General features: G+C 36.7%; 1 protein-coding gene across 1 annotated transcript in view; it reads left to right on the top strand.

Moving 5' to 3' along the window:
- LOC124368765 (probable malonyl-CoA-acyl carrier protein transacylase, mitochondrial) overlaps nucleotides 1-23,420 on the top strand; it is a 71,668-nt gene extending 48,248 nt beyond the window's left edge. Inside the window, exons 2-4 of the mRNA XM_046826158.1 lie at nucleotides 13,175-13,703; nucleotides 17,093-17,310; nucleotides 22,955-23,420. Of these exons, the coding sequence (XP_046682114.1) occupies nucleotides 13,175-13,703; nucleotides 17,093-17,310; nucleotides 22,955-23,347 (1,140 nt within the window). The 3' untranslated portion in view covers nucleotides 23,348-23,420. The remainder of the gene's footprint in view (nucleotides 1-13,174; nucleotides 13,704-17,092; nucleotides 17,311-22,954) is intronic.
- The last annotated feature ends 971 nt before the right edge of the window (nucleotides 23,421-24,391 follow it).

Raw genomic sequence — 24,391 nt, 5'->3', positions numbered from 1 at the left:
TTTTTCGTCAGATCCGAGCTAGCTCCAACAGTTTCGCCCGCTTATCGGGCTTACAAGAAAAATGCCTGCAGGGGTGAAGAATGCGCGATTTTTTGGGAAATTTTTTTTGAGGGGTTTAAAAGTAAAAAAGTCCGGTTTTCAGACTTTTCCTCCGGGTCATATTGTGAAAGGTACCTTGCATGCCAAAATTTCAAGTTTCCAGCACTTCTAGAAGTATGTTAGAATTTGTTATATTATCTGTCAGTCAGTTGAGTGAGTCAGTCAGTCAGTTACACATGCGGCTGTATATAGTTATAGGACTCGCCTTCGGCTCGCTGGGGGCTATCGCCCCCAGGCCCCCATGATGTACGCTTGCCAAATTCGGGGATAAGCGGTTAAATTTACGCTTGCAAATTCGGGGGATAAGAGAGATTTGGTGATTGTTAAAAATTCGGACATGAGGTCTTGCCAGGAAATTCCCTGGGGGGGTTTTTAATATTACCAGGGGTTAAGACATCAGTTTTAATCAAAGTTTTGATTTTAAGGGAATTATGCGGCTTAACCGTTAGAGATACGAGAAAAAAAGTGACTGGAACCTTTCTTGTCGGGAAATTTAATTTTCTTCTTTCGATTCTGACCTCGGATTTTAGCTACGATCTCTGGTTTTAGTCGGTACAACGCTTGGGATAAAAGTCTGCACTGGTCAGCTGTTGTGTAAACAGATTTAGTGTAAATAAATTAAAAAAAACTACCTTTTATTAGGATTATTAAGTTGATCAGGGGGTTTTAATTTAATCAGGAGTTCATCAACCAAGAAATTCCCGGGAGAGGGGGTTTATGTTCTCGGGGGTTAAAGAACGCGTGGTACTTTTCTAGTAAATTTGTGTCTAGGCACGAGGAATTTTTATCAAAATAAAACGTTGATCAGGGGGTTAAAATTACTTCGAAAATTATCATTCACGCCAGATTTTTGACAATGAACTAATATTTTATAAAATTTAAATAAAAAAAACACTCTGTCCCTATTTACTCTTGAAGCTTCACTAACGCTCAGCCAACTCCGATGTGGAGGGGTGGTATTTGTCACTCGTTAACGTAGTAATACAAGGTCAATATGGAACCAGCATGAATCGCACTTAATTATAGTCTGCAAAATTTAAATTAAAACACCTAAAAGTGACGACAAAGAATTAGCCATTTAGGAGCATTTATCAGGCTCACGGAAAGATAAACGATAGAAAGCTGGATGCTGGGCCTTTTTTGTAGATCCTATCAATAGCTACTTACAAAAAGTTTGCATTTAAGTAGGGCCAACGGTTTCGGCCACTATCGAGCACGAACAGTAAATTTTTTAAGTGAAAATTTTTCAATATAATCACGTTTTACGGCTAAATAAATGGAAGACTTAGAGTAAAAGGGTCACTTGACCTTTTGTGTAGATCGCATTATTTTGTATTAAAATGAAATTTTTAATCTGAGCTTAGAAACTAAGATTTTGTTCTGAAAATAGAGCCCAGAAAACAAAATCTCACGTAAAAATTAAAAAAATCAAAACTTTTTAAAACGCGTTATGCGGCCAAAACCGTTGAGGATAGGACAAAATGTTACTGAACTTTTTTTTTTGTAGATCACGTGATTTTCTAAATCCCATTGAAAACTTGTTTTGACTACGACCAACCGTTTAGCCGCTATCAAGCCCGGAATGTAAATTTGTAGGCGAAAATTTTCCAAATATGTCCATTTAACCACGTTTTGCGGTCAAACACTAATGGAGATATAGTAAAAAGTCACTTAACCTTTTTTGTAGATCATCTTATTTCCTAAATATAACCTTTGTTTTATTTTGACCTCCGACCAATTTTTTTCGCCGTTATCGACCCCAAAAAACAAAGTTTTCACGTGAAAAATTACAAAAAAAAATTACACATAATCACGTTTTTTCGGCCAAACCAATGGAGATAGAGCAAAAAGTCACTGGACCTTTTCTGTAGATCGCGCAATTTGCTAATTTGATGGGTCAATCAGATTTGAGCTACGACCAACGGTTCGGCCGCTATCGGGCTCGAAACATTTATTTTTATCGAAAAAATCTCTGGAATGTCAAATATTCGAGCGTTTTGTCGCTTAACCATGGAAGATAGAGCAAAAAGTCACTGGACCCTTTTTGTAGTTCACTTCATTCCTGACCATGAATTTTTCGTCAGATTTGAGCTAGCTCCAACGGTTCGCCCGCTATCGGACTTACAAAAAAGGCCTGCAAGGGTAAAAAATGCACTTTTTTCTCGAATTTTTTTAGGTGTTTAAAATTAAAAAATCCCGGTTTTCAGAATTTTCCTGTTGGTTATACGGCAAAAGGTACCTGCGTGCCAAATTTCAAGTTTCTAGCATTTCTAGAAGTAGGTTAGAATTTGTATACATTATCAGTGAGTGAGTGGTTTCACATGCGGCTGTATAGTATATTAGACTCGCCTTCGGCTCGCTGGGGGCTACGCCCCCAGGCCACCAAAGTAAACGCTTGCAAATTCGGGGATAAGCGGAATTCGGTGACTGGTTAAGTCCGGACATTAAGTAAATGACAAGGGATTTAAAAATTGACCTTTTTCATAGATTTTTTTCCGTGATTCGTAAAAACTTTTGACTTTGAGGGCATTTTGCGGTTAAAACCGTTAGAGATACGACAAAAAGTGACTGGACCTTTCTTGTTGGAAATTTAATTTTGTCTTTCGATTGTGCCCTCAGATCTGATCTACGACCTATGGTTTTAGCCAGTAATGAGCTCGGGAGAGAAAAGTCTGCACGGGGTCAGCTATCTTGAATTGTTTAGTATAAAAACATAATAAAAAACCGACCTCAAAGCAGTATTTTAAGTCGAACAGGGGGTTTTAATATCACCAGGTGGAGACTATCTAGTCAAGGCGAGAAATTCCCTGGGTGGGTGATTAATGTTAAGGGAGGTTAAGACAAGAGGGGGTTTAATTTCGTCAGGATATTGTCTGGTCATATGAACAAATTCCCAGGGGGGGTTAACGTTACCGGGGGATAAGTCTCCAGGGGGTTATCTGGTCATACTAGGATCTTCCCAGGGGGAGGGGTTTAAGAGATTTGGTGACTGGTAAAAATTCGGACATGAGGTCATGGCAGGAAATTCCCTGGGGTGGTTTTAATGTTACCAGGGGGGGTTAACACATCAGGGGGTTGAATGTACAGGAGGTTATCAGGTCATACCAGGAAATCCCGGGGGGGGGGGGGGTTAATATTACCGGGGGTTAATGACACACTTGGGCCTTTTTTAGAGGGGTATTGTGTCTGTGAACATAATAAATATTCCTCTGTCCCTATCTACTATTGACGCTTAGCTAACGCTCAGCCAACTCCCGAAGTCACTGAACCTTTTCTGTAGATCACGTGATTTCCTAAATCCCGTTTAAAATTTGTTTTGAGTTAGCCGCTATCAAGCCCGGAATGTAAATTTTTAGGCGAAAATGTCCAATATTTTCACTTAATCGCGTTTTGCGGTCAAACTAAGGGAAATATAGTAAAAAGTCACTGGACCTTTTTTGTAGGTCATCTTATTTCCTAAATAAAACGTTAGTCTTATTTTGACCTCCGACCAATGGTTTCGCCGCTATCGACCCCAAAAAACAAAAGTTTCGCGTAAAAGTTACAACAAAATTGTACATAATCACGTTTTTCGGCCAAACCAATCGAGATAGGGCAAAAGATTACTGGACCTTTTCTGTAGATCGCGCAATTTGCTAATTTAATGGGTCAATCAGATTTGAGCTACGACCAACGGTTTCGGCCGCTATCGGGCTTGAAACATTATTTTTATCGAAAAAATCTCTGGAATTTCAAATGTTCGAGCGTTTTGTCGCTTAACCATGGAAGATAGAGCAAAAAGTCATTAAACCTTTTTTGTAGTTCACTTCATTCCTGACCATGAATTTTCCGTCAGATCCGAGCTAGCTCCAACGGTTCGCCCGCTATCGGGCTTACAAAAAATGCCTGCAGGGGTGAAGAATGCGCGATTTTTTGGGAATTTTTTTGAGGGGTTGAAAATGAAAAATTCTCACTTTTCGGGATTTTCCTGGTGGTTACACGTGGAAAGCTATCTGTGTACCAAATTTCAAGTCTCTAACTCATCTGGAAGTAGGTTAGAATTAGTATACGTGAGTGAGTGAGTCAGTCAGTCAGTCAGTTACACATGCGGTTGTATATATATTAGACTCGCCTTCGGCTCGCTGGGGGCTACGCCCCCAGGCCCCCAAAGTAAACGCTTGCAAATTCGGGGATAAGCGGAATTCGGTGACTGGTTAAGTCCGGACATTAAGTAAATGACAAGGGATTTAAAAATTGACCTTTTTCATAGATTTTTTTCCGGATTCGTAAAAACTTTTGACTTTGAGGGCATTTTGCGGTTAAACCGTTTAGAGATACGACAAAAAGTGACTGGACCTTTCTTGTTGGAAATTTAATTTTCTCTTTCGATTGTGCCCTCAGATCTGATCTACGACCTATGGTTTAGCCAGAAATGAGCTCGGGAGAAAAGTCTGCACGGGTCAGCTATCTTGAAATTGTTTAGTATAAACATAATAAAAACCGACCTCAAGGCAGTATTTTAAGTCGAACAGGGGGTTTAATATCACAAGGAGACTATCTAGTCAAGGCGAGAAATTCCCTGGGTGGGTGATTAATGTTAAGGAGGTTAAGACAAGAGGGGGTTTAATTTCGTCAGGATATTGTCTGGTCATATGAACAAATTCCCAGGGGGGGTTAACGTTACCGGGGGATAAGTCTCCAGGGGGTTATCTGGTCATACCAGGATCTTCCCAGGGGGGGTTAAGAGATTTGGTGACTGGTAAAATTCGGACATGAGGTCATGGCAGGAAATTCCCTGGGGGGGTTTAATGTTACCAGGGGGGTTAACACATCAGGGGGTTGAATGTACAGGAGGTTATCAGGTCATACCAGGAAATCCCCGGGGGGGGGTTAATATTACCGGGGGTTAATGACACACTTGGGCCTTTTTTAGAGGGTATTGTGTCTGTGAACATAATAAATATTCCTCTGTCCCTATCTACTATTGACGCTTAGCTAACGCTCAGCCAACTCCCGAAGTCACTGAACCTTTTCTGTAGATCACGTGATTTCCTAAATCCCGTTTAAAATTTGTTTTTGAGTTACGACCAAACCGTTTAGCCGCTATCAAGCCCGGAATGTAAATTTTTAGGCGAAAAATGTCCAATATTTTCACTTAATCGCGTTTTGCGGTCAAACTAAGGGAAATATAGTAAAAAGTCACTGGACCTTTTTTGTAGGTCATCTTATTTCCTAAATAAAAACGTTAGTCTTATTTTGACCTCCGACCAATGGTTTCGCCGCTATCGACCCCAAAAAAACAAAAGTTTCGCGTAAAAAGTTACAACAAAATTGTACATAATCACGTTTTTCGGCCAAACCAATCGAGATAGGGCAAAATATTACTGGACCTTTTCTGTAGATCGCGCAATTTGCTAATTTGATGGGTCAATCAGATTTGAAGCTACGACCAACGGTTTCGGCCGCTATCGGGCTTGAAACATTATTTTTATCGAAAAAATCTCTGGAATTTCAAATGTTCGAGCGTTTTGTCGCTTAACCATGGAAGATAGAGCAAAAAGTCATTAGACCTTTTTTGTATTTCACTTCATTCCTGACCATGAATTTTCCGTCAGATCCGAGCTAGCTCCAACGGTTCGCCCGCTATCGGGCTTACAAAAAATGCCTGCAGGGGTGAAGAATGCGCGATTTTTTGGGAATTTTTTTGAGGGGTTGAAAATGAAAAAATTCTCACGTGGAAAGCTATCTGTGTACCAAATTTCAAGTCTCTAACTCATCTGGAAGTAGGTTAGAATTAGTATACGTGAGTGAGTGAGTCAGTCAGTCAGTCAGTTACACATGCGGTTGTATATATATTAGATTAGATAACCATTAGTGATACGACAAAAAGTGACTACCTTTCTTGTCGGAAATTTGATTTTGTGTTTCGATTCCGTCGTCAGATTTTAGCTGCGAGCTTTGGTTTAGCCAGGAATGAGCTCGGGGAGAAAAGTCTGCACTGGTCAGCTATCTTGAATTGCTAAATACGACCAAGATTTTGCCATTAAGAGAGATTTTAGGGCTTACGTAAGGATATACGACAAAAAGCTACCCAACCTTTTTTTTAGATCTCTAGATTGTCTAGTTATTGAACATTTAGAATTTTAAGTTATGACCAATGGTTCGGCTGCTACCGCCTCCAGAAACAAAATTTTCATCTAAAAATTATAAAAATATTTCCTTTTAAACAGGTTTTTCGGCCAGACCACTTAGGATAGGGCAAAAAGTTACTGGACTTTTTTTGTAGAACACGTCGTTTACTAAAACTTGTTAAATGACGTGTTTTGAGCTTACGACCAAAACGTTTAGCCGCTATCAAGCCTGGAATGTAAATTTGTAGGCGAAAATTTCCAAATATTTTCACTTAATCGCGTTTTGCGGTCAAAATAATGGAGATATAGTAAATAGTAACTGAACCTTTTTTGTAGATCATATTATTTACTAAAGTTAACCTTTCTTTTATTTTGACCTCCGACCAATTGTTTCGCCGCTATCGACCCCAAAAACAAAGTTTTCACGTGAAAATTACAAAAAAATTGCACATAATCACGTTTTTCGGCCAAACCAATGGAGATAGGGCAAAAAGTTACTGGACCTTTTCTGTAGATCGCGCGATTTGCTAATTTGATGGGTCAATCAGATTTGAGCTACGACTTACCGTTCGGCCGCTATCGGGCTCGAAACATTATTTTTATTGAAAAAATCTCTGGAATGTCAAATATTCGAGAGTTTTGTCGCTTAACCATGCAAGATAGAGCAAAAAGTCACTGGACCCTTTTTGTAGTTCACTTCATTCCTGACCATGAATTTTTCGTCAGATTTGAGCTAGCTCCAAACGGTTCGCCCGCTATCGGACTTACAAAAAAGGCCTGCAAGGGTAAGTAAAATGCACTTTTTTCTAGAATTTTTTTTAGGTGTTTAAAATTAAAAAATCCCGGTTTTCAGAATTTTCCTGTTGGTTATACGGCAAAAGGTACCTGCGTGCCAAATTTCAAGTTTCTAGCATTTCTAGAAGTAGGTTAGAATTTGTATACATTATCAGTGAGTGAGTGGTTTCACATGCGGCTGTATAGTATATTAGACTCGCCTTCGGCTCGCTGGGGGCTACGCCCCCAGGCCCCCATTTGGGTGTTGGCTAATTTCGGGGATAAGCGTAATTTCGTTGATTGGTTAAATTTCAGACGTGATGTTTCTAAATTTTTATGTATCCGTTCTCGAGAATCTTACGGGTCCTAAAGCTTCGCTAACGCTCGGCCCAAAAGATGTGTGGTGTACAATATTAATCAATTGATGTGGTAGAAGAGTTAAGTTATGTGTTCGCGGAATTTGGAGACTAGAAGAATTTGGTTTTAACCAAAGTCAGAGGACGTATGTATACCATAGGTTCATTTTCCGGATTTACCCAAACTTTTGACTTTGAGGGGGTTTTGCGGCTTAACCGTTAGAGATACGAGAAAAAGTGACTGGACCTTTCTTGTCGGAAATTTAATTTTATGTTGCGATTCTGGTGTCCGATTTTAGCTACGACGCCTGGTTTTAGCCAGTACGGAGCTGTGGAGAAAGGACTGCACTGGTGGGCTATTGTGAATTGTTTAGTGTAAGTATAACAAAACCCCCACCCCGAGTCATTATTTTAATGTGTTGTTTAGGGGGTTTAATTTGCTCAGAGATTTATCTTGTCATGCCAGGAATTCCCGGGAGGGGGAGATTAATGTTAAAGGGGGTTAAGAAATCAGGGTGTTTAATTTCGTCAGGATATTTGTCTGGTCATATGAAACAAATTCCGGGGGGGGGTTAATGTTTACCAAGGGGGACTTGTCATACCAGGAACTTCCCAAGGGGGGTTTTAAGAGATTTAGTGATTTGTAAAATTCGGACATGTGGTCATACCAGAAAATTCCCTGGGGGGGGTTTAAGTATACCAGGGGGGTTAAACACATCAGGGGGTTTAATGTACTGAGGAGGTTTATCAGGTCATACCAGGAAATCCCCGGGGGGGGTTTAAAATTACCGGGGGGGTTAATGACACACTTGGGCCTATTTTAGAGGCGATTGTGTCTGTGAACATAATAAAAATTCCTCTGTCCCTATCTACTATTGACGCTTAGCTAACGCTCAGCCAGTTTATAATGTGGAGTTGTATTCACTCTTTAACGTAACAAAGCAAGTGCAAGTGCAAACTGAATCTGGAAGAATTACACAAATATTAGTCACATAATAATTTAAAAAACCTCCAAAAATTGCCAATCTACGGACAAATATTTAGCTATTTTATAGCGTTTTCCTGGCTTATTTAAAGGACATACAACAAATAGTTACATTACCTTTTTTGTAGATCCCATCAATTTTTAGTCATAAAAGTTTTTACATTTAAGCTACAACTAACCGTTTGGTTCGCTATCGACTCAAGAAACAAAGTTATTAAAAAGAAATTACGAAATATTTACATTTATTAGCAGAACCATTGGAGATAGAGGAAAATGTCACTGGACCTTTTTTTGTAGATCCCATTGATTAGTAATAAAATAAAATTTTTATTCTGTGCTACAATTAGGAGTTTTACCGTAATAAAACCCAGAAAACAAAATCTCACGTAAAACTTAACAAATCAAAACTTTAAAAACGCGTTATGCGGCCAAACCATTGAGGGTAGGGCAAAAAGTTACATGACCTTTTTTGTAGATCACGCAATTTACTAAATCCCATTGAAAATTTGTTTTGAGCTACGACCAACCGTTTAGCCGCTATCGAGCCCGAAAGGTAAATTTTTGGGCGAAAATTTCTAAATATTTTAATCCAATCTCGTTTTGCGGCCAAACCGATGGAGATATAGCAAAAAGTCACTGGACCTTTTTTGTAGTTCACTTCATTCCTGACCATGAATTTTTCGTCAGATCGAAGCTAGCTCCAACGGTTCGCCCGCTATCGGGTTTTAAAGAAAAGCCCGCAAGGGCAAAAAGGGGTCACTTCGCGAATTTTTTTTGAGGGGTTCAAAATTAAAAAATTTCGGTTTTCAGACTTTTCCCGGTGGTTTGAAGACTCCAGCTAGGTGTGTGCAAAATTCGGTGTTTCCAGCACTTCTAGAAGTGGGTTAGAATTTGTATACCCTATCAGTGAGTGAGTCAGTCAGTTACATATGCGGCTGTATATATATGGGACTCGCCTTCGGCTCGCTGGGGGCTACGCCCCCAGGCCCCCAAAGTAAGTGCCTTAAATTCGGGGATAAGATTGATTTGGTGATAGGTAAAATTCGGACATGATGTCAAGCAAGGAAATTCCCAGGGGAGGGGGTTAACGTTACCTGGTGATTAGACGTCAGGGGGTTATCTGGTCATACCAGGAACTTCCCAGGGGGGGGTTAAGAGTTTTTGGTGATTGGTAAAATTCGGACATGAGGTCATGCCAGGAAATTCCCTGGGGGGGGGTTAACGTTACCGGGGGAAAAGACTCCAGGGGGTTATCTAGTCATACCAGGGACTTCCCAGGGGGGTGGGTTAAGAGATTTGGTGATTCCAGATTAATTCAAAGTTTTGAGTTCAAAGGCATTTTGTGGCTTAACCGTTGGAGATACGATAAAAATTGACTGAACCTTTCTTGTCGGAAATTTAATTTTATCTTGCGATTCTGGTGTCCGATTTTAGCTACGACGTCTGAGTTTAGCCAGTACGGAGCTGTGGAGAAAGGACTGCACTGGTGGGCTATTGTGAATTGTTTAGTGTAAATATAACAAAAACCCAACCCTGAGTCATTATTTTTAAGTTGTTTAGGGGGTTTAATTTGCTCAGAGGTTTATCTTGTCATGCCAGGAAATTCCCGGGGGGGGGAGATTAATGTTAAAGGGGGTTAAGACATCAGGGGGTTTAATTTAGTCAGGATATTTTCTGGTCATATGAATAAATTCCCGGGGGGGGGGTTAATGTTACAAGGGATTAATGACAACACGTGGCTATTTAGAAGGTGTTGTGTCTTTGAACATAATAAAAAACACTCTGTCCCTATCTACTATTGAAACTTCACTAACGCTCAGCCAACTCCCGACGTTGGAAAGGGGTTTTAGTCACTCGTTAAACGTAGTAATACAAGTCCAATCTGGAACCAGCATGAATCGCACTAATTATAGTAGAAAAATTTAAAACACCTAAAAGTAACTACGAAGAATTTGTCATTTAGAGCATTTATCAGGCTTACGGAAAGATAAACGATAGAAAGCTGCTGAATCTTTTTTTTAGATCCTATGAATTGCTAGTTACAAAAAATTTTACATTTAAGCTAGGGCCAACGGTTCGGCCACTATCGAGCACGAAAAGTAAGTTTTTAAGTGAAATTTTTAAATATAATCACGTTTTACGGCTAAACCATGGAAGATAGAGTAAAAAGTCAACTGATCCTTTTGTGTAGATTGCATTATTTTGTATTCAAATTCATATTTTTTATCTGGCCTAGAACTAAGATTTTGTCTGAAATAGAGCCCAGAAAACAAAATCTTGCGTTAAACTTAAAAAATCGATACTTTTATAAACGCGTAATGCGGCCAAAACCAATTAGGGATAGGGCAATAAGTTACTTGACCTTTTTTGTAGATCACGCGATTTACTAAATCCCATTGAAAATTAGTTTTGAGCTAACGGACCAACCGTTTAGCCGCTATCGAGCCCGAAAGGTAAATTTTTAGGCGAAAATTTCAAAATATTTTAATGTAATCGCGTTTTGCGGCCGAACCGATGGAGTTAAAGCAAAAAGTCACTGGACGTTTTTTGTAGTTCACTTCATTCCTGACCATGAATTTTTCGTCAGATCGAAGCTAGCTCCAACGGTTCGCCCGCTATCGGGCTTCAAAGAAAAGTCTGCAAGGGCAAAAAGGGGTCAGTTCGCGAATTTTTTTGAGGGGTTCAAAATTAAAAAAATTCCGGTTTTCAGACTTTTCCCGGTGGTTTGAACATTCCAGCTACGTGTGTGCGAAATTTGGTGTTTCCAGCACTTCTAGAAGTGGGTTAGAATTTGTATACCCTATCAGTTGAGTCAGTCAGTCAGTTACATATGCGGCTGTATATATATGGGACTCGCCTTCGGCTCGCTGGGGGCTACGCCCCCAGGCCCCATTTGGGTGTTGGCTAATTTCGGGGATAAGCGTAATTCGTTGATTGGTTAAATTCAGACGTGATGTTTCTAAATTTTATGTATCCGTTCTCGAGAATCTTACGGGTCCTAAAGCTTCGCTAACGCTCGGCCAAAAGATGTGTGGTGTACAATATTAATCAATTGATGTGGTAGAAGAGTTAAGTTATGTGTTCGCGGAATTTGGAGACTAGAAGAATTTGGTTTTAACCAAAGTCAGAGGACGTATGTATACCATAGGTTCATTTTCCGGAATTTACCCAAACTTTTGACTTTGAGGGGGTTTTGCGGCTTAACCGTTAGAGATACGAGAAAAAGTGACTGGACCTTTCTTGTCGGAAATTTAATTTATATGTTGCGATTCTTGGTGTCCGATTTTAGCTACGACGCCTGGTTTAGCCAGTACGGAGCTGTGGAGAAAGGACTGCACTGGTGGGCTATTGTGAATTGTTTAGTGTAAGTATAACAAAACCCCCACCCCGAGTCATTATTTTAATGTTGTTTAGGGGGTTTAATTTGCTCAGAGATTTATCTTGTCATGCCAGGAAATTCCCGGGAGGGGGAGATTAATGTTAAAGGGGGTTAAGAAATCAGGGTGTTTAATTTCGTCAGGATATTGTCTGGTCATATGAACAAATTCCGGGGGGGGTTAATGTTACAAGGGGACTTGTCATACCAGGAACTTCCCAAGGGGGGTTAAGAGATTTAGTGATTTGTAAAATTCGGACATTGTGGTCATACCAGAAATTCCCTGGGGGGTGGTTTAAGTATACCAGGGGGGTTAACACATCAGGGGGTTTTAATGTACTGAGGAGGTTATCAGGTCATACCAGGAAATCCCCGGGGGGGTTAAAATTACCGGGGGTTAATGACACACTTGGGCCTATTTTTAGAGGCGATTGTGTCTGTGAACATAATAAAAATTCCTCTGTCCCTATCTACTATTGACGCTTAGCTAACGCTCAGCCAGTTTATAATGTGGAGTTGTATTCACTCTTTAACGTAACAAAGCAAGTGCAAACTGAATCAGGAAGAATTACACAAATATTAGTCACATAATAATTTAAAAACTCCAAAAATTGCCAATCTACGACAAATATTTAGCTATTTATAGCGTTTTCCTGGCTTATTAAAGGACATACAACAAATAGTTACATTACCTTTTTTGTAGATCCCATCAATTTTTAGTCATAAAAGTTTTTACATTTAAGCTACAACTAACCGTTTGGTCGCTATCGACTCAAGAAACAAAGTTATTAAAAAGAAATTACGGAAATATTTACATTTATTAGCAGAACCATTGGAGATAGAGGAAAATGTCACTGGACCTTTTTTGTAGATCCCATTGATTAGTAATAAAATAAAATTTTTATTCTGTGCTACAATTAGGAGTTTTACCGTAATAAAACCCAGAAAACAAAATCTCACGTAAAACTTAACAAATCAAAACTTTAAAAACGCGTTATGCGGCCAAAACCATTGAGGGTAGGGCAAAAAGTTACATGGACCTTTTTTGTAGATCACGCAATTTACTAAATCCCATTGAAAATTTGTTTTGAGCTACGACCAACCGTTTAGCCGCTATCGAGCCCGAAAGGTAAATTTTTGGGCGAAAATTTCTAAATATTTTAATCCAATCTCGTTTTGCGGCCAAACCGATGGAGATATAGCAAAAAGTCACTGGACCTTTTTTGTAGTTCACTTCATTCCTGACCATGAATTTTTCGTCAGATCGAAGCTAGCTCCAACGGTTCGCCCGCTATCGGGTTTTTGGGGTGGGGGGGGGGGGGGGTGGGGGGGGGGGGGGGTGGGGGGGGGGGGGGGTGGGGGGGGGGGGGGGTGGGGGGGGGGGGGGGTGGGGGGGGGGGGGGGTCATCTGTGTCGAATTTTAGTTGTCCCTTTAAAATGTGTAAAAGTTTCCCCATTGTTAGGAAGCTTTTAGGTAGTAACAAAAACCACACAAATTAGATTTTTTAGCTCTAAACATAGGAAGAACTTACAGGAATCTCAAGTAAAGGAGTTGTTAGATAATGCAACAGTGTATGAAAACGAAATTGAAAATAATGAATGGTCAACATCATCCTATCTTAATCCACGTCTACAATCAAAACATGCACTAAGACCAAGAGTTGATCCCAGAGAAACTTCTATTTTACTTTTTCCTGGTGAAGGTAGTCAATATGTTGGAATGGGTGAAAGTCTTTTGAAGTTCCCGGGTGTGAAAGACATTTTTGGAGTAGCAAATGATATCTTAAAATATGACATTTTATCACTTTGCATGAAAGGTCCAAAAGCAAAATTAAATGAAACAAAGTATGCTCAAGTGGCAGTTATGATATGTTCATTTGCAGCACTAGAAAGATTAAAAGAAGAGCGTCCACATAGTGTAAATAATTGTATTGCTACAGCTGGATTTGGTATAGGAGAATTAACAGCATTGACTTTTGCTGGTGTTTTGTCTTTTGAAAGAGGTAAGTTGAATTTGTCTACAGTATTATACTTTCTTAGAATGCCAAGGGCTGATTTTTATTGAACCAATAAAAGGAGACTTTAACAATGGCCTAAACTCGTACATTTGTTATTACCGAACCATTCTATATATTATACAACTTTAGTATTATATAATCGTGTACAACAAAAATTATAAATTAACAACAAGAATTTTTAATAACATAAATTTAACAATAATACAAAATAACTAAACCAATTAAAGCCTAGACCTATTTATCATAAAAACGTTGTAATTAGAGCTTGCCCGGGTAGGGTACGATAAGTGGACCCGGTTTTTATATCGAAGAATATAATCATCGATACTTAATATTCGCATCTCGAATCCTAGACCATCAACTGATATAAAAGTATTTATAGTCCTAAATAACAATCATATGTTTTAAATTAAAATATGAGTATATAGGAATATAGGAAAACTCATAAATAATAAACGAACCAGATCAAGATCAATCAAACAGGAAAACTCATAAATAATTTTGAGCCACAAATCATATGGTTTATATCATAAGTATTGAATTGTTTATAATTATACACACGTAATTATATATTATTATTAATAATTTTTATTGTTATGTATACACGTAATTGTATATATAATAATAATACGATTACGTGTATTATTTGAGTGTTTACAGCTGTTGGTTTAGATTAAGTTAATTGTTCAAAATAATTAATCAGTATCGATTGGTCATATCGATGGTTATGATTAAGTAATATCGTTTGCCAATTTCAAGATAAAAGACTGGGTCCGCTTATCGTACCCTACCCGCTTGCCAAAAAAGCAGGGAGCAATTGCTTTTGTAATATGGAGAAAAGGAATCTCCCCTTGTAATATGAAATTATTTATTCGGATAAAAACAATCATTCTACTCCATAAAAATAGTTGAATAATGAATGTAGATGCGTATTAAAGTCTATCTTTCGATAATATTATCTAAAACTGCAAAGAAATGAGATTGGATTAGCCTCTCCATCATTTTGTATTTTCTTATTAACTGTTATGATTTATTTTATACATAATGAATGCAATAAAGTTTGATTATCTATCCTCATTTATTTGCTATTAATTTATGAATAACAAATAAATGTTCAGTTATTCTATATGAATTGTAGTAGGCTTGTCAATGAGTGGAGTTTTCAGTTTTTAGCAGTTAAATTTATAAAAAAGTACACAGTTGAATGCTAGAATTAGCCTATAGGCTATATATTTTTGTAATTTGGAATATTGCTATTTGGCTTACATACGATGTATGTAACAGAATAAAATTAGTAGACCTTTAAGTTTCAGTTACATATAAATAATTCTAAATCATAAAATATTTTTTTATTATTTTTACCATTTGGCGGCAAACTTTTAAATGATTCAATATATTGACAGTTGTAGTTCTATTGAGAACAGTTAACTTTTGATTTATTGTAAGTTATGTGTTAAATGGTCAACTTTTATTCCATAATATATTTAGACTAAAGTTAACTCTGTCTTTATATCTCAGCCTCAATATTTGTCATATACCTATTATGTATTTTTTTGAGAGAATAAGATTTTGAGCAATACTATAGTCTAGATGTGTCACAAAGAACATTATTACTGATAAGGCAGCATGGTCAGTGTTCCCAATAATATTATGGCCATATCAGTTCAGATCGTGATTGTTGCATGAATATATAATATTTTAAGATCCCTCATGCATTTGTGATCAGACCTTCTAGAATTTTAATCTGTGTAACTGATGGATATGATTTCAGTTGATGTTTTCCATCTGTCGCCATGACTTAATAGCTAGAGGAGTACTTGTTAATTACACAGATGTATGGTTTTTAACTGATGAAACGACAATACAATATAAGTTTATATTATTGTGGGATGTTTGCATTGTTGTACAGTCAAGTAACACTAGCTAAGGTTGCCACCAGACATGCAGATAATGTCAATAACTCATTGCCAGTAGTAGCTTCATTACAACTATTTCCACTGTATTTGTTTTACTTGTTGCAATTTATTTCTGTTTCCATTTCCATTCTAATAATTTGTAACGGATCCAATAATTGAATATTTAAAATTTAACATATGTAATTTGAGCTTGTATTGATGTACTTAACTTGAGGGATGTTTTTCTTTTTTCACCAGAAGTGTGGAGTGGCGTCATCAAAGCCTGTACTTCTGGTCAAGGGCATTTATGATTGGTTTATTTCTGTACCAAAATATTTAATGTGATTTAAGCAGGGAAAAGTACCTCACTACCATACAATGAATACACCCAACAATAATCAAAGCTAATTATATATTGTGGTTCCCCCAGTACCGCTGGAGGCATTATTCTCAACCTGTTTGACTACTAGTTTAATTTTTATGGCTTTTATTTTATTTTTGAAACTTTCCACACTTTATTTAATTGATCACATTAACAGTGTCTATTGTATATGTATTTGTTGTGCACTCCTAGGATAATAGATAATATCTTTTTAGCAGATTGGTCTACTTTTATAATATTATTTTGTTGCTAGCTAATATAAAATACTTTGACAAAACCATCTGACCACCAAATAGTCCTCATTTTTTCACGTGATATCAGCACTATTCAGTATTAACTTCATTTCTGTATCCTATCAAATAATGGAATTTGAATGTTGAATTAGCCCCAGTTCACCTTCCTTTTATTGCAGCGTCTGGTATCTGACACTGTCTCTGGCTTGACACCTGGAATCTGGAGTCATGTTAGTCTGAAGAGATCCAAAGAAAGTTGGTGACAAAGAACCTCAAAACGAGCATTTATATCGTTCAACCCTTCCTACCATAGCTATAATATGGGTAGAAAACTCTTTTGTTCAGTTCTTACGTAGAGATTATGTCAGAAAAATCTTATTGCACAAAATTATGCCCCTGATGAGACAGTGAGACAGTCACTTTAACTATTTATAGGTGTTTCTGATGTTAAAATCAAAAATAGAAGTAAAATAATTTTGCTAAAAGACATATTTATTTTTAAATTAATATAAATTAACACCAACTTGCCATTTTTAAGTTAGTAATAAAAATCATTACAAAGAAAAAAAAGTCTTAAACAAGTTGTTTATTTGTAATAAAAATAAAACAAACAAAATCAATACTCTGATTTTATAATGGTTTTTATAAAACAGTGGTTTAGAGTGGCTATATTTAAACTAATGAATTTCTTTAAAATCTGAAAATCAAACCTAAAGTAATAGAATTTCAACCAAAACCATTTTGGACTCAATTAATTGGGTTTACTGTGCACTTCAGCAATCCTGCATGATTACAGTCTGTTCTCTACATAAATACAGTTCAGGTATCTCACAGTTCTGATATCTGATATGAATAATGTTATAGCTGTGAGACTGGCTCAACTGAGAGGGGAGGCTATGCAGGTAGCCAGCGAGATGGAACAATCTGGCATGATTACAGTGCTCTACAAACACAGCACCAGAATTCATGAAGTACTGGCCAAGGCTAAGGAGTATGCTGCAAGTGAAGGTGTGAATAAACCTGTCTGTGAAGTTGCTCACTTTTTGTTTCCTCACTGCAAGGTACTTGCAGGACATACTCAGGTGAGCTCAGATTTCTCTTTGGCAATGTCAGTAGCATAATTACAGACAACATTTATAGATTCAGATCGTCCAAGTAGAAATTGCTCTACAAACATCACATAAATGTGCAATGTGTTTGATTAAGTCACGGAAAATGTTGTAACTTGTTTTATTTGTAATTAATGTTTTAATTATTTACAATAGCTACAGGCAATCGCTCACAAACAAGTATATTGACAATAGAAAATCAACAAGTAAAAGAGCACTATGAGAGTACAAGAAAAACTTACTTAACTAAAACACAACATACTACTTAGACTATGTAAAAACCTAATTAGGACATTTAATTCATTTAGGAGTGTGCATCTTATTTTTGAACAAAATAAAAAAATCAAATGTCTTTACAGAAAGAAAAATTGTAATAGTGTTTTGGATTGCAAAAAAGGTGCAAAAAATTAAGGACTGTTTTACATTATTTCTTGGAACATAAAAATGTTTTCTAACCATTAAGGTTGACAGCCCTTATAGAACTCTTCTATTTGGTTAGCCGGTGAGAGCAGACCTATTGTGATCTGTATTCTGTAATTCAGTTTTAATAATTATTGTTTAGTTTTTATTCAGTGCATGTTTTAGTTAGTGTGCATGGAATAGACATTGAACATGGTTGTTGTGGTTCCTGACCTCATGCGTTTCACAACGCTCTGGTATATTTTTATTACTTTAACATAGTTTGTAGTCATTCATTAGTTTAGTAATTTATCTGAAAAAAGAGATCACATAGCAGATCTCGAAACGTAGTGTTATAGATTGTATTATATCACTGAGTGATAGCAAATGTCTGGAAAAATCTATTTCCTTCTCAATCCATTCTCGAGATATCTTGTGCACAGTTAGGTTTTAAAGATACAGAGCCATATCCCATAGAGAGATGTGAACCATCATAAAACTCAATCTCATCTGTTAAGGAAACAGGATTTTTCCAGACATTCCCCATCTTTCAGTGAAACAAAAAATCAGTAACACTACGTTTCGAGATCTGCAATCTGATCTCTTCTCTTCAGGTAAATAACTAACCTAATAAATAATTAGAAACTAGGTTACCTAACCTTAAATGTACAAAAACAATTAGAAAATAAAATAAATTAAATTATTAAATGTAAAATTCACAAGCTTTTTACAATAAGGTTTTATTATTTGTATTTATTATATATTTAATTTTACATCATAAAAATTATGTAAAAAGGATACAAACTAACATTTATAAAACAATATACTTTTATTATTTTAACACCTTCACTGCACTTCTTTACTGAGTGAGATCAACTACTCCATACTATTCTGTGCAGTGAGGCATCAGCTGGTCAACATGTAAAACTACTGTACAATAACTAACTGCCGAGCTGTAATAAATGTAGTTAACACCTCTGCTGCTCTATAATGAGTGAGACCAACTATTCCCTACTATTCTGTGCAGTAAGGTATATGTTGCTGTCAATGAGTAAAACTACTGTACAATAACTAACTGCCGAGCTGTAATACATGTAGTTAACACCTCTGCTGCTCTATAATGAGTGAGACCAACTATTCCCTACTATTCTGTGCAGTAAGGTATATTCTGCTGTCAATATGTAAAACTACTGTACAATAACTAACTGCCGAGCTGTAATACATGTAGTTAACACCTCTGCTGCTCTATAATGAGTGAGACCAAAATACTCCCTACTATTCTGTGCAGTAAGGTATATTCTGCTGTCAATATGTAAAACTACTGTACAATAACTAACTGCCGAGCTGTAATACATGTAGTTAACACCTCTGCTGCTCTATAATGAGTGAGACCAACTACTCCCTACTATTCTGTGCAGTAAGGTATATTCTGCTGTCAATTTGTAAAACTACTGTACAATAACTAACTGCCGAGCTGTAATACATGTAGTTAACACCTCTGCTGCTCTATAATGAGTAAGACCAACTACTCCCTACTATTCTGTGCAGTAAGGCATCAGCTGGTCAACATGTAAAACTACTGTACAATAACTAACTGCCGAGCTGTAATACATGTAGTTAACACCTCTGCTGCTCTATAATGAGTGAGACCAACTACTCCCTACTATTCTGTGCAGTAAGGTATATTCTGCTGTCAATATGTAAAACTACTGTACAATAACTAACTGCCGAGCTGTAATACATGTAGTTAACACCTCTGCTGCTCTATAATGAGTGAGACCAACTACTCCCTACTATTCTGTGCAGTAAGGTATATTCTGCTGTCAATATGTAAAACTACTGTACAATAACTAACTGCCGAGCTGTAATACATGTAGTTAACACCTCTGCTGCTCTACAATGAGTAAGACCAACTATTCCCTACTATTCTGTGCAGTAAGGTATATTCTGCTGTCAATATGTAAAACTACTGTACAATAACTAACTGCCGAGCTGTAATACATGTAGTTAACACCTCTGCTGCTCTATAATGAGTGAGACCAACTACTCCCTACTATTCTGTGCAGTAAGGTATATTCTGCTGTCAATATGTAAAACTACTGTACAATAACTAACTGCCGAGCTGTAATACATGTAGATAACACCTCTGCTGCTCTACAATGAGTAAGACCATCTATTCCCTACTATTCTGTGCAGTAAGGTATATTCTGCTGTCAATATGTAAAACTACTGTACAATAACTGCAGAGCTATAATACATGTAGTTAACACCTCTGCTGCTCTATAATGAGTAAGACCAACTATTCCCTACTATTCTGTTCAGTAAGGTATATTCTGCTGTCAATATGTAAAACTACTGTACAATAACTGCAGAGCTATAATACATGTAGTTAACACCTCTGCTGCTCTATAATGAGTAAGACCAACTATTCCCTACTATTCTGTGCAGTAAGGTATATTCTGCTGTCAATATGTAAAACTACTGTACAATAACTGCAGAGCTATAATACATGTAGTTAACACCTCTGCTGCTCTATAATGAGTAAGACCAACTACTCCCTACTATTCTGTGCAGTGAGGCATCAGCTGGTCAACATGTAAAACTACTGTACAATAACTGCCGAGCTGTAATACATGTGGTTAACACCTCTGCTGCTCTATAATGAGTGAGACCAACTACTCCCTATTATTCTGTGCAGTAAGGTATATGTTGCAGTCAATGAGTAAAACTACTGTACAATAACTGTCAAGCTGTAATACATGTAGTTAACACCTCTGCTGCTCTATAATGAGTGAGACCAACTACTCCCTACTATTCTGTGCAGTAAGGTATATTCTGCTGTCAATATGTGAAACTACTGTACAATAACTAACTGCCGAGCTGTAATACATGTAGTTAACACCTCTGCTGCTCTATAATGAGTGAGACCAACTACTCCCTACCATTCTGTGCAGTAAGGTATATGTTGCAGTCAATGAGTAAAACTACTGTACAATAACTGCCGAGCTGTAATACATGTAGTTAACACCTCTGCTGCTCTATAATGAGTAAGACCAACTATTCCCTACTATTCTGTGCAGTAAGGTATATTCTGCTGTCAATATGTAAAACTACTGTACAATAACTGCAGAGCTATAATACATGTAGTTAACACCTCTGCTGCTCTATAATGAGTAAGACCAACTATTCCCTACTATTCTGTGCAGTAAGGTATATTCTGCTGTCAATATGTAAAACTACTGTACAATAACTGCAGAGCTATAATACATGTAGTTAACACCTCTGCTGCTCTATAATGAGTAAGACCAACTATTCCCTACTATTCTGTGCAGTAAGGTATATTCTGCTGTCAATATGTAAAACTACTGTACAATAACTGCCGAGCTGTAATACATGTAGTTAACACCTCTGCTGCTCTATAATGAGTAAGACCAACTATTCCCTACTATTCTGTGCAGTAAGGTATATTCTGCTGTCAATATGTAAAACTACTGTACAATAACTGCAGAGGTATAATACATGTAGTTAACACCTCTGCTGCTCTATAATGAGTAAGACCAACTACTCCCTACTATTCTGTGCAGTAAGGTATATTCTGCTGTCAATATGTAAAACTACTGTACAATAACTGCCGAGCTGTAATACATGTAGTTAACACCTCTGCTGCTCTATAATGAGTGAGACCAACTACTCCCTACTATTCTGTGCAGTAAGGTATATGTTGCAGTCAATGAGTAAAACTACTGTACAATAACTGTCAAGCTGTAATACATGTAGTTAACACCTCTGCTGCTCTATAATGAGTGAGACCAACTACTCCCTATTATTCTGTGCAGTAAGGTATATGTTGCAGTCAATGAGTAAAACTACTGTACAATAACTGTCAAGCTGTAATACATGTAGTTAACACCTCTGCTGCTCTATAATGAGTGAGACCAACTACTCCCTACTATTCTGTGCAGTAAGGTATATTCTGCTGTCAATATGTAAAACTATATGTAAGTTTATGAAATTTCTTGCCTAAACATTGCCAAATAGGAATAATAATAAAATCTAAAATGTAAAGTGGGAGCAAATTTAGCTTTGGTAATCATTTTATGTTGTAATAAAGCTTTAAAAATAGATAGTTTTTATTATAAATTTTGACTTTTAACACAAAACTTCTGTGCTAAGACGGATATCTCTCAGGATATCCTGCAAACAGTAAGGCTTCACTGTCTCAAGTCAAATCTTGTGAACAGATATCCTGCACAAGACACAGAGAAATAGACAGAGAAAGACAAACAGATAGTAAAGGAAATTCCACCCCCCTCCGACGAGTGATGTTTTGCTAACATAAAGAAAAAGTTTTAATTTTATTTCAATATTTTACAATAAAAATATATATTTGTTTCATTCTTGTAAGTGTTAGGAAAGAAATGTGAGCACCATGAGATGTCTTTATATTGTTTGTTTTTGAGGGGATACTTAAGAAAGTGGAATGCATGTAGTTTATGAATTAAGTGATATATCTATCAATATGAATAGTTTTACTCACAAACATAACACTTAAACATAATATTTGTTTGTGGATTGCACAATGACAATTTCTCAGCAGATCTGTGGATAAATACAGTTATTTATTGTCCTAGAAAAACATGTGATAGTAACAGGTGTAACATTCTCTGTAATCTTAATCGTTTGTACATTTGTATCAATGCAGTATCAAGCTGATGAAGTAAAACTCTGATATTTCATGTCAATCTCATAAAGTTTTGATGCATTGGATGTAAACATAAAAGAAATATTTTCCTTGTAATAGCCTTATATACTAATGTTTTTAATGGTTCTTCAGTCTTATTAATAATTTTATATTTCACATTATGACAAATAAGTGAGTTTATGTTTACTAGTCAGATAACTAGGAATGCAATTACCAAAAAGAGATGTTCTTTACTAGATTGATATTACTAGGTGTATAGTAATAAAAGCTGAACCATGCAAGTAATTAATTCTTTTCCTGCAAACAATTTGTGTCTTTCGTTTTTGGTGTTACCTATAATTAGTAACCTATAGTTCGTAAAATACTTGAAATTTTATGAACTTTTACTGTAGTAAAGATATAAAATATTTGCTATAGCATTTGAATATAACTGTACTACTCCTACTACTAATGCTTATACTTGCTTATAAATATTGTTACTTCCTATAGTATGATTCAAAAAATAAATTGTTCTAGTGTTTGGATTTCATCGAGAAGAACTGGAGGGACCTTGATCTAGAAAGGGTAAGAAGACTGCCTCTGCAAGGGGCTCCCCACACACAACTGATGGAGCCGGCTGCATACACATTCCGCAAGTACCTGGCAAGGTCTACGCTGCAAGACCCAGTGATAGCTGTACACTCGGGGCTGGATGGCAAATGTTATAAAGATAAGGGAGATGTTGTGAACAAGCTCCCTAAACTGATAATGAAGCCTGTCAAATGGGAACAGTTGATGCATGTTCTCTATGAGAGGCCAGTTGGACAGCACTTTCCCTACACATTCGAATGTGGACCCGGAAATACACTCAAAACTATAATGAAAATGGTCAATTCTAAAGCATATGATGTTTGTGAAACTGTTTTTTGAGTACTTTTCTCTATAAACATTGTATATATTATTACTCTGTTACAAATTGACAATAAATAGCTTTCTTAAAGGAGTTATATTTTTCTTGAGTATCTCCATTTTGTTTTGCCTTGTACTGCTATCTGTACTATACTTTACTTTTAGGTAGATTTAAAATATAAATTCAGCCTATTGCAATTAATTGTCCTCATGGTAGCACTTTAAAAATCTCTGCACACCTTCACTGAAAATGATCTGCAGGGCACAAAATCAACCCCTATTCAAAAGTGTCTATTTTAAATAACTGTCTTTGTGGAAATGATAACTGTCCCAAAAAAGCTGAAGCTTGGCACAAAAATTGATATTTTGAATAAAGTTCATTGGCTAGCTTGGTACACTATTTTGTTTCATTATGGCGGCTGTTCAAACTTTAAAAATTTATAACTGTTTTATTTCAGCTGGAAGATTATTAAAAAAAGGTGGTCCTTTAAACAATATGTCACATTCAGAGAATGTTCTTCTTCTTAAGAGTGCACTCAGAAAGGCACAAGTGATAGCAAGGCAAGCCATCATTTGGATGCTGGATGCCCAAATTGTAGAGTCGTCTGATGATGAAACCTTTGGTTTCGAAAGGCCTCATCCAAAAATAAATAATTTGGAAAAATATTTTTTTACATACATTAAGTATTATTTATAATTCGTTGTTTTCTCATAAGACTGAACCAACCATAACACATTGTTTCCTGTCTAACAAATAACTTATACACCACTCCTCTTATTCTATAGTCATATAAATGTTCTAAAAAATGTGCTATGATTGACAGTGTATGAGTGACAGTTTTTTTTATATATAAAAAGACAAAAAACACTATTGTTTTAATTTAGTCCATGAATTGGTTTTGTCATGAATTTCGACAGGGTGCTTTCGGTATTCATACCAGCTCTAAAACCATACTGCTTGCTACTAAAAAAATAGGAGTTTAGTCCATGAATTGGTTTTGTCATGAATTTCAACAGGGTGCTTTCGGTATTCATACCAGCTCTAAAACCATACTGCTTGCTACT

This window comes from Homalodisca vitripennis, chromosome 1 (genome assembly GCF_021130785.1).
Source record: "Homalodisca vitripennis isolate AUS2020 chromosome 1, UT_GWSS_2.1, whole genome shotgun sequence".
In the NCBI taxonomy this organism is placed as follows: domain Eukaryota; kingdom Metazoa; phylum Arthropoda; class Insecta; order Hemiptera; family Cicadellidae; genus Homalodisca; species Homalodisca vitripennis.
The sequence above is the reverse complement of the archived record's forward strand: the minus strand, read 5'-3'. Positions and strand labels throughout refer to the sequence as shown.